Source organism: Zosterops lateralis, assembly GCF_965231275.1.
Source record: "Zosterops lateralis genome assembly, chromosome: 3".
Lineage (NCBI taxonomy): Eukaryota > Metazoa > Chordata > Aves > Passeriformes > Zosteropidae > Zosterops > Zosterops lateralis.
The window spans coordinates 114,054,656-114,065,711 of NC_139764.1; the positions used below are offsets into that span (position 1 = coordinate 114,054,656).

The 11,056-nt window shown below is 71.1% G+C and overlaps 2 protein-coding genes across 2 annotated transcripts in view; both read right to left on the reverse strand.

The window, feature by feature from the left end:
* Nucleotides 1-11,056, reverse strand: part of KHK (ketohexokinase) — a 205,130-nt gene that overhangs the window by 12,669 nt on the left and 181,405 nt on the right. The window lies entirely within an intron of this gene.
* Nucleotides 2,743-10,436, reverse strand: EMILIN1 (elastin microfibril interfacer 1; the record flags this gene model as incomplete). The annotated part of the gene is made up of 8 exons (XM_083857674.1): nt 2,743-3,181; nt 3,527-3,661; nt 3,976-3,993; nt 4,104-4,211; nt 4,708-6,363; nt 7,058-7,266; nt 8,143-8,268; nt 10,285-10,436. The coding sequence occupies 8 exons, from the start codon at nt 10,434-10,436 to the stop codon at nt 2,850-2,852; spliced, it is 2,736 nt and encodes a 911-aa protein (XP_083713800.1). The 3' UTR covers nt 2,743-2,849.

Genomic DNA, 11,056 nt, shown 5'->3' on the forward strand with positions numbered 1-11,056 from the left:
CTGGAGAAAAGGAGGCTCAGGGGGGACCTTGTGGCTCTGCACAAGTCCCTGCCAGGAGGGGACAGCCAGGGGGCCTCGGGCTCTGCTCCCAGGGAACAGGGACAGGACAAGGGGAAATGGCCTCAGGACATTGTGAAGAATTCCTACATGGAAAGGGCTCTCCAGCCCTGGCAGAGCTGCCCAGGGCAGAGGTGGAGTTCGCATCCCCGGGGGAATTGAAAAGCCCTGTGGATGTGGCACTTGGGGACAGGGGTCACTGCTGGCCTGGGCAGGGCTGGGGATGGTCAGGAACACTCGATGGTTTTCCCAGCCTTAATGATTCCGTGATTCTGGGAATTGTAGGACGACTCTCACACTCATTTTCCTTACAAAAGTCTTTCTTCTCGTGGTTAGGAGGACAGTGACCCTTCTGGTAAATCTGGGAAAGTCACCAGCAGGGATCTCTCCTTCCCTTTGCACCCCACGGGCAGTGAGGGCTGAGCTGTGGTCACCCCGGGGTGATCCCAGGATGGGACAGAGAATCTTCCAAGGGGACACAGTGGAGGGACAACACAGAAAGACTGAGCCCTTCCTGGTTTTCAATTCCCTCCCCTCCAAGGATTACTGCCGTGGCTCTGGATCTCCACCTTCTGCTGGCAATGGGAACGCCACCCCAGAGGGATAATTTCCCAAAGATCCTGCTCGGGTTGGGATTTGCTGCCTCAGAGCAGGACAGGATGAGAGCCCGGCTGTGCAGTGCCAGAATGGCTGGATGTGAGCAGGGATCCCATTGATCCTAAAGTTAAACTGACAAAAAATGGATCCAGAGGAGGCCATGGAAATGCTCCCAGGGCTGGAGCCCCTCTGCTCTGCAGCCAGGCTGGGAGAGCTTGGAATAAATGCAGCCTAGAGAAGGATCCAGGGAGAGCTCAGAGCCCCTGGCAGGGCCTGAAGGGGCTCCAGGAGAGTGGGGAGGGACTGGGGACAAGGGACAGAGGGACAGGACACAGGGAATGGCTTCCCAGTGCCCCAGGGCAGGGCTGGATGGGATCCTGGGCAGGAATTGTTCCCTGGCAGGGTGGGCAGGGCCTGGCATGGGGTGCCCAGAGCACCTGGCAGTGCCCCAGGCCAGGCTGGGATGGAGTTTGGAGCACCTGGGACAGTGGGAGGTGTCCCTGGGACAGTGGGAGGTGTCCCTGCCATGGCTGGGGGGGCACTGGGTGGGCTCGAAGGTCTCTTTTCACTGAAACCACCCTTGGATTTGATGATGTTTTCTCACATGGTTTTTAGCCATCCCCAGCAGTGGAGCTGCACGAGCAGCACGGGCACACACTGACCCTGCCCCACACCAACACCCCAGTGCACTGCCAGAGAGCCCAGACAGACAGACAGACAGACAGACAGACAGAGCCACTGGTGCTCACCGGGCCACGGCACTGAAGACACCAAGAGCACCCGAGGACAAAAGGCTGAGCCCCAAGCTCACCATTCATGAGCTCCCAGCACAGCTGGGGCACAGACCGGGGCTGGACACCCCCCCCCCCCAAATCCTGAGCCCTCTGCACCAAAGGAACTACGACCAAAACCCCCAAACCTCTGAGGAGGGGCCAGTGCCCCAGACCCCACCTGGAGCCTGTTCCACCATGGACACCCCGGGACCCCCCACCACCATCCCGGGACCCCCCACCACCATCCCACCCCTCCGGGGCACAGTGAGGCCCTGGGGCACTGGGGGGTGTCCCAGCACACCAGGACACGACCCGACAGCACCTGGAATGTCCTAAAACTTCCCAGTCTCCTCAGAACCTGAGTCCATCCCAGTGTCACCACAACCAGAACAGCTGGAAATCCCCAAATCCTCCACCCTGCTGCGCACGGGGGTGACACTGCCAAGGTGACACTGTAGGGGTGACACCGCAGGGGTGACACTGCATGGTGGCAATGCCACAGTGACACTGCAGGGCTGACAATGCCGTGGTGACATTGCAGGGGTGACACCGCAGGGTTGACAATGCCAAGGTGACACCACAGGGGTGACACCACAGGGGTGACAATGCCACGGTGACACCGCAGGGGTGACAACGCCACAGTGACACCACAGGGGTGACACCACAGGGGTGACAATGCCAAGGTGACACCACAGGGGTGACACTGCAGGGGTGACAATGCCACGGTGACACCGCATGGTGACACTGCAGGGGTGACAATGCCAAGGTGACACCGCAGGGGTGACACCACAGGGGTGACACTGCAGGGGTGACACTGCAGGGGTGACACTGCATGGTGACAATGCCAAGGTGACACTGGAGGGGTGACACTGCAGGGATGACAACATCATGGTGACACCGCCACGGTGACACTGCAGGGGTGACAATATCGCGGTGACACCGCAGGGGTGACAATGGCAAGGTGACACTGCAGGGGTGACACTGCAGAGGTGACACCACAGGGGGGACAATGCCGCGGTGACACCACAGGGGTGACAATGTCACAGTGACACCGCAGGGGTGACAATGCCAAGATGACACTGCAGGGGTGACACCGCATGGTGACAATGCTGCGGTGACACTGCAGGGATGACACCGCAGGGATGACACTGCAGGAGTGACACCTTGTGACACCTGTCAGCCACCACCCCCCTCCCCAGCACGTCCCCCCGGCGAGGGATGGAGCCGGAGCCACGGGTACAAAACCCGGTGCCGCATCTTTATGGTGGGGGGCAGTGTGGGGCCGGGGGCCGTGGGGGGCCGTGGGGGACAGGAGTGTGCGACAGCGAGGGCTGGGGGGTGCCGATAAATAACGGGGTGAGGGGTGGGGGTCCCGGCGGGGCGTGGGGACCCCCCGGCCTGGCTGTGCCCCCGCGGGGGGCCCTAAGGCTCCTCGGAGTCGTAGAGCAGCGCGGCGCTGAACACGGTGAGGGGCTCGTCCGGGGCGTGGGCCAGGCGGCCGGACACCAGCTCCACGCACAGGGTCTCGCCGGCCGCCAGCGGCAGCAGGAGGCTGAAAACGCCCAGGGCGCCGGGTTTGGGGGCCTGAGCGGCCACGGGGCCCTTCTCCAGCGCCTCGGGCTGGAATCCAGCTGAATCGAGGCGGGCGATGCCGTGGCCAGAGCGGGACAGGACGGCCTCCAGAGCCTCGCCCCGGTGCCCCGTCAGCACCGCGCTCACCAGGTACCGCCCGGGCACCGGCGCCGTGAACGTGCCTGCGACAGGGAGAGAGGGTCAGGGGCCTCTGTGACCCCAGAGCCGGGTGTCCTGCACCGCCCGGGGGTCAGTGGGTCATCCCAGGTCAGGCCCAATCCCACCACCCCAGGCAGCATCGTTCTCCCCCTGTGACTCTGCAGCCCCCAAACCCACCCCACAGCCCCTGCTGCAACACCCACCACCCCAAACCCACCCCACAACCCTCACTGCAACACCCATCACCCCAAACCCGCCCCACAGCCCTCACTGCAACCTCCATCCATCACCCCAAACCCACAGCCCCTGCTGCAACACCCACCACCCCAAAGCCGCCCCACAGCCCCCGGAGCCCCCCGGGCTCTCACCTGTCTCGGGGTCGTAGGCGCCGCCGTCGTTGAGCAGCACCTGGTCGAAGGGGACGGTGCCCGGCTCCGTGCGCTGGGTGCTCAGGGCAGCAGAGAAAGCCACGCGGGGCACCGAGCCCGGCTCCCCGACCTCGCCTGGGTATGGGGTCAGCGTGTGGGACCGCCCCTGTGCCTCATTCCCTCACCCTATTAACCCTCTGCCACCCTGTACCCACCACAGCCCAGCAGCCACAGCCTGTGACCCCTCCATTCCCATCCCTGCGGTGTCTGTCCCCTCCTTGGCCACGTCTGCACCGTGTCCCCAGCCCCTCATGCTCCCAGTGCCTCCCTGTGCCAGCCCAGCCTGCTCCCTGTCCCCACTGCAAGCCCCCAGGCCACAGCCCCTCCCAGCTCCCCACACAGCCCCCAGCCCTCCCCAGTCCCCCCTGCACCCCCAGCCCCAGCCGTACCTCTCTCTCCAGGCAGCCCTGCAGGAAAGATGGGGAGGGGCTGTTTCAGGGCCAGCCTGTGGCAGGAGCCCCAGGGCAGGGTCTGCCCACAGGGGCACGGTCAGGGCACAGGGGGGGCTCAGCCTTACCGGGGGGGCCCACAGGACCCTGTTCTCCATCCTTGCCAGGGGGCCCAGCGGGGCCAGGAGGGCCCGTCTCGCCCGTGGGGCCGGCAGGGCCTGGGGGGCCAGGGGGGCCTGGAGGGAGGGAGGGAGGTGTCAGAGCCACCTTGGTGTCCCCGTGTGTGATGTCCCTTTGTCCCCACAGCTGGGATCCCCCATGGGCTTGTGCCCACACACCACAGCACAGCATCACCCACCTGCAGCACTCCCTGTGTTCCCCCATCTCTGTGTCCCCAAATCTCTGTGTCCCCCATTTCCGTGTCCCCACATCTCCATGTCCCCACACCCCACCACCATTCCTGCAGCCCCACATCCCCACCGTGCCCCACATCCCTGGGCTGCCCCATGCCCCCACAGTGCCCCATATACCCCCATACCCCCATATACCCCCATTCCCTTCTCCCCCCAGCTCTCCACCCCTGCAGTGTCCCCGCAGCCCGGGTGTCCCCCCGTGTCCCCCCGTCCCCTGTGTCCCCCTGTGTTCCCCTGTGTCCCCCGTGTCCCCCCATGTCGCCCCAGCCCCTGGTGTCCCCCCGTGTCCCCCAGCCCCCGTGTCCCCGTGTCCCCTCACCGTGTCTGTCCAGCCGCTCCAGGCGCTGCAGTTCCCCCCGGAGCTGCCCCAGGCTGGCGTTGAGGGCCCCGAGCCGGGGCGGCAGCTCCAGGGCTTTGTCCAGCAGGGCGGCCTGGCCCCGGGCCGTGGCGTTCAGGTCCCGCACGGCTCCCCAGAGCCCCGCGACGTGCCGGCTGAGCCCCTCGCGGACCCCCCGCAGCCCCCCGGCCACGGCGTCCAGCTGCTCGCAGACCCCCTCGAGCTTCTCCAGGCGCGGCTCCAGCCCCGCGGGGCACCCCCCGGGCCGGGCCAGCTCCAGCCCCCGGGCCAGCGCCTCCAGGCGCTCCTCGCTCTCCGCCTGTCGCGCCGCCGCCGCCGCGGCCGCCTGGTCCAGCTCGGCCAGGACGCGGTCGGCGATGGAGCCGAACTGGCGCTGCCGGCTGTCCTGCTCCTGCAGCGCGTCCTGCAGCCCGTCCACGGTGGCGTTGAGGCCGCTCAGGGCGGCCAGAGCCGCCGCCAGCTCCCCCCGCAGCTCCCGCAGCTCCGAGGGGGACGCGCCCCCGACGATCCCGAACCCCTCGAGGGGCGAGTCCCCCTCCTCCTCCTCCTCCTCCTCCTCCTCGGGCTCTGCGGGGCCCGGCGGGAGCGGCTGCGGCCCCCGGGGGGGCAGCGAGGGGCAGGGCCGGGGGCAGAGCTCGCCCAGAGCCGCCTCCAGCCGGCCCGTCCTGTTCCGGAGCCGCTCCAGCTCCCGGGCCAGCGCCCCCTGCCCCGGCCGCCCCCCGGGGGTCGCGCTCAGCCCGTTCTCCCACACGCCGTCGGTGTCCCCGGGCTGCGGGGGCTGCGGGCCGAGCCCCCCGTCCTGCCCCGGGCAGGGGCGGCCGCAGCGGGCCAGGAGCTCCTCCAGGCGCTCCAGGCGGGCCCCGCGCTCAGCCCCGCCGGCCGCCAGCCCCTCCAGGGCCCGGCTCAGGTTGGCCAGGCGGCCCGGCAGCCTCCCCTCGGCCTCCCGGAGCCACGGCCCGGCCCGCGACGCGTTCAGCCCGTTGAGCCGCCCCTCCAGCTCGGCCAAACGCCGGGCCAGCACCGGGCCCTGCCCCTGCCCCTGGCCCGGCCCCGGCCCCGCCGCGGGCACCGGCAGCGCCTCCAGCCGCCGCTCCAGCTCGGCCAGGCGGCGGAGCAGCTCCGGGGCCGGGGGAGCGGCGGGGGCGGGGGCCAGGCGGCTGCTCAGGCTGCTGATGTGCCTCCGCACCGACTCCACCGCGTCCTTGTTGCGCTGGTCCACCGAGCCCACGAGTTTCTCCAGCGCCCGCATCCTCTCGCGGTCCTCGGCCGCCTGGCGCCGCAGCCCCTCGGTGCCGGCGGTGCAGGCGGCGCACAGATCCTGCAGCCGCTGCTCCAGCTCCACCAGCGCCGCCGTCCCGGGGCCCCCCGCGCCCCCCGCGCCCCCCGGGCCGCTCTCGGTGCGGCGCAGGCGGGTCTCCAGCTCCTCCAGCCGCCGCTGCAGGTGGCTCAGCGCTTCCCGCACCTCGGCGGGGGCCGCGGCGTCGGCGGGTTGTTCGGGCTGCCCCTGCACGGCGGCTCTGGGCGGCTCCTCCTGCCCCGCCCGCAGCTCCTCCAGCTGCTCGCTCAGCCGCCGCACCTGCTCCTCCAGCCGGGCCACCTTGTCCGGGTCCCCTCCGCCTGCAGGGGCAGGACAGGGCAGGGCAGGACAGGACAGGGACAGGGGCAGGGGCAGGGCAGGGCAGGGCAGGGCAGGGCAGGGGAAGGGGCAGGGCAGGGGAAGGGGCAGGGGCAGGGCAGGGGCAGGGCAGGGGCAGGGCAGGGGCAGGGCAGGGCAGGGGCAGGGCAGGGGCAGGGCAGGGAAGGGGCAGGGCAGGGGCAGGGCAGGGAAGGGGCAGGGCAGGGGCAGGGCAGGGGCAGGGCAGGGGCAGGGGAAGGGGCAGGGGAAGGGGCAGGGGCAGGGGAAGGGGCAGGGGAAGGGGCAGGGGAAGGGGCAGGGGAAGGGGCAGGGCAGGGGAAGGGGCAGGGCAGGGCAGGGACAGAGCAGGGCAGGGCAAGGATGGGCAGGGCAGGGGAAGGGCAGGGGCAGGGCAGGGGCAGGGGCAGGGCAGGGCAGGGGCAGGGCAGGGCAGGGATGGGCAGGGACAGGGGCAGGGCAGGGAAGGGCAGGGGAAGGGACAGGGCAGAGCAGGGCAGGGGCAGGGCAGGGCAGGGCAGGGCAGGGGCAGGGCAGGGGCAGGGCAGGGCAGGGCAGGGCAGGGGCAGGGCAGGGGCAGGGTCAGGGGCAGGGTCAGGGGCAGGGTCAGAGCAGGGTCAGGGCACATTTCCCCCCCAACAGCCCCTTCCCCACCCTCCACCCCTGGCCCAGCTCTACCTTCACCCCCCAGGCCGCTGAGGGGGTTCCCGAAGCCGGAGAGCGTGGGGCGGCCGGGCCGGGCCGGGGGGCGCCCGGTGGGCTGGGGGGACGCTGGGGAAGGGCCCTCGCTGCAGTCGGGACCAGAGTAACCCTGGCAGCAGCGCCAGGACAGCTCCGACACCGTCCTCTGGGACACCTTGTAGCGCGGCCGGAGGAAACTGCGGTACCTGCGGGAGGAGGGACGGGGTTTAGGGGGTGTCCAGAGGGATTTGGGGGATGCTGGGAAGGATTTGGGAGATGCCCAGAGGGGTTTGGGGGATGCCCAGAGGGGTATGGGGATGCCAAGAGGGGTTTGGGGATGCCCAGAGGGGTTTGGGGGATGCCAGAAGGGGTTTGGGGGATGCCCAGAGGGGTTTGGGGGATGCCAAGAGGGGTTTGGGGGATGCCCAGAAGGGTTTGGGGATGCCAGGAGGGGTTTGGGGGATGCCAAGAGGGGTTTGGGGGATGCCCAGAAGGGTTTGGGGATGCCAGGAGGGGTTTGGGGGGTGTCAGGAGGGGTTTGGTGGATGCCCAGAGGGGTCTAGAGGATGCCCAGAGGGGTTCGCGGATGCCAGGAGGGGTTTGGGGATGCCAGGAGGGGTTTCAGGGGTGCCCAGAGGGGTTGGGGGATGCCGGGAAGGATTTGGGGGTGCCCAGAGGGGTTTGGGGGTGCCCAGAGGGGCTTGGGGGATGTCGGGAGGGCCGTGGGGCTGCCCCAGAGAACCAAAGCCAGCAGCTGTCTTGCTCAGCTCAGTGTCTGGGGGGCTGCCCCTGCCCAGCCCTGTCCCCGTGTCACCGGTGTCCCCCCAGCCCCAGTGTCCCCCCAGAGAGCCCCGGGGTGCCCCAGGCTTTGGCTGTACGTGCTGCAGGGGGGGGACAGTGGCCGGTGACCCTCCGGCACCACTTGAGGTCTCTGACTCTTGCGCAAAAGTAAACATGACCCTGGGCTGGGTAAACACCAGTGGCGGCCGCGGCTGGCCCTGGCTCTGTGCTGGCCCCGGCTCTGTGCTGGGCCCCCCAGAACGCCCCAAACCCCCTCCCCAGAGCCCCCCAGCCCCACTCACGCCAGGACACGGGGGCACTGGAGCTGCCCCCAGGCGCAGGGCTGATAGTCCGGCTTGATGAAGCTCTCGACGCCGTCCTCCACCACACAGCTCACGCTGCGGGTCACCACGTAGGCACACCAGTTCCTGCCGGAGGGAAGGGCTCAGGGCACGGCTGGGATGGGCTGGCACCGCAGGGCACGGCCCCGGCACACGCCAGGGGTGGCCTGGTGTGGACACGGCACACGCCGGGCATCGCCCGGGGACACACCGGGCGTGTCCTGGTGTGAGTGGGGCTCATCCCAGCACACCCCAGGCATTGTCCTGGCCCAGAGCAGGCACCAGGCATCACCCCGGCCCCAGCGTGAGAGACACAGCCAAAGCCCCTGCCCCAGGCCTTCCCTGGCACAGCTCAGGTTCCCCGGCCCCTCTGGGCACACCCGGACCCCCCGGTGCCCTCCTGTGCTCGCCCCACCAGCCCCACCGGTAGCACCATCCCAGCCCAATGTGGAGAGTTAACGGGCCAGCTCTCGGTTCTCAGCTGTGCCTGGAGACCCTGTGGAAAGGCCTGGAGCCCCCCAGGCCCACTGCAGCCCCGGGGAGCCCTGCAGGGACGGGCCCTGCCTGGAGTGATGTGCACAGCCCCATCACAGCGTGCTGTGCATCCTGCGCTGCCTGGCCAGGCACGAGCACCCTGTACTCTGCCCCATGGCTGCCCCCTCTGTGCCCCATCTCTGCCCCCTCTGTGGCCCATGGCTGCCCCATGGCTGCCCCATGGCTGCTCCATCACTGCCCCGTCACTGCCCCATGGCTGCCCCCTCTGTGCCCCATCGCTGCCCCATCACTGCCCCATCACTGCCCCATCTCTGCCCCATGGCTGCCCCCTCTGTGCCCCATCGCTGCCCCATCCCTGCCCCATGGCTGCCCCCTCTGTGCGGGGCAGGACAGCGGGTACAGCCCCCCCAGCCCAGCGCTACAGGCATTGGGGACCCCCAGCCCGCCCCCCCCGTGGGGCTCCAGCCCGGCCCCGCCGCAGGGACCCGGCACAGCCTTATATGGCCCGCAGGGGAGGCCGGGCCCCGCCGGGCCCCCATTCCCACCGAGCCGCCCCCGGGGAGCTCCCCCCGCCCTGCCCTGCCCTGCCCTGCCCGTGTCCCCCCGCGGGGCCCCGGTGCGGCGGCCGGTTCCCGTCAGCGCGGCTGGTTCCCCTCAGGCCCCGGCTGGATTCCAGCTCCTCCCCGGGGGCCGCCGGGAATTCCTGCGCAGACCGACGGCCCCCCTTGTCCCTCTCCCCCCTCCATCCCATCCCATCCCATCCCATCCCATCCCAATCCCAATCCCATCCCAGGCCCCGGGACCCCCGGCCTGCCCCGGCCCCCCATGGGGGTCTCTCCATCCCGGCCGTGCGATGGGACCGGAGCTGCCCTGACAGGGCGGGACATGGGGACACCCCCTGTGCCCCCCGAGGATGGAGCTCTGCACCCCCGACCCCCGCTGAGCCCCCCAGAGCCCCCCAAAGCCCCCCAGAGCCCCCCAGAGCCTCAGGCAGAGGCTCCACCGTGTCCGTGCCCCTCCCCGGGGTCCCGGCCGGCTCCTGCCGCCCCCCGGGGCCGCGGTGGGGCGGGGGTGGATGTGGGGTGACCCCAATGGGGAGCGGGGCCGCCCCCAGCCCCACAACGCCCCCAGCACAGACAGGGGCTGTCCCCACTGCCCATGGATGGGGACAGGACGGGATGGAGCTCCGGGCCCCTCTCCCCGCCCCGGCACCGCTGCCCCACACGTGGATTCCGAGCAAGGACCGGAATCCTCAGCCCCGACCCCCAGGAGCGCCCACCGCCCTCCCAGCCCGGCCCGGCTTTGGGGACCCCCCGCCGCCCCCGGGGCTGGACGTGGCACGTGCCGGTGCCTCCCGGCGGCGGGTTTTCCCGGTGCCCCCGGGCCGGGCTGCAGCCCCGTGTCCCCCGTGTCCCCCGCTCTGTCCCGGTGCCCCGGGCCGGGCTGCAGCCCCGTGTCCCCCGTGTCCCCCGCTGTGTCCCGGTGCCCCCGGGCCGGGCTGCAGCCCCGTGTCCCCCGTGTCCCCCGCTCTGTCCCGGTGCCCCCGGGCCGGGCTGCAGCCCCATGTCCCCCGTGTCCCCCGCTGTGTCCCGGTCCCCGGGCTCGTACCTGTGGCGGCTGGCGGGCCGGGCAGGGCCGTGGGCCGCGGCCGGGCCGGGGGCGAGCGGGGCGGCCCCGCCGGTGTAGAGGCTGTAGCGGGGGGGAAAGTTGGCGGCCAAGGCCTGCGCGGCCAGAAGGCACGGCCAGAGCCACGGTGCCATGCTGGGCTGGCCCGGGCTGGGCTGGCCCCCCTCGGCTCGGCTCGGCTCGGCTCGGCTCGGCTCGGCTCGGCTCGTTCAGCACCGCTCGCCGTGTCCCGTCGCGGCTCTGGGCGGCTCAGCACGGCTCAGCACGGCTCGGCTCGGCTCGGCTCTGCCCTCCCCCCGGCCGCCCCTCGGCCAGCCCCCCGCTCGCCACCAGAGCCGCCCAGAGCCGCCGCCGGCCCGGGCCGGGGTCCCCGGGGCCCCCCGCTTCCTGCCCGCCCCGGCCGCGCCGGGCACCGCGGCCCCGCCGCCGCCACAGCTGCTCCTCGTTAGGGCGGCCGGGCTGGGGCAGCCAGGGGGGCCGGCCAGGGGGACAGGGGGCCGGGGGGACAGGGGGGCCGGCCAGGGGGACAGGGGGCCGGGGGGACAGGGGGCGGCCAGCGGGGCGGACGGGGCTGCTGCGGCACCGGCACCGGCTCCGCCACCGGCACCGGTACCGGCTTTACCCGGTGCCCCCGTCCAGCAGCGCGGCCACAGGTCCCCGTGGGGCAGTGCCACGTCCCCGCGCTCCAGGTGACACGTCCCGGGGCCAGCACCGAGCCCGGGGATCCCCCAGCCCCGCCCGGCACCGCTGGGGA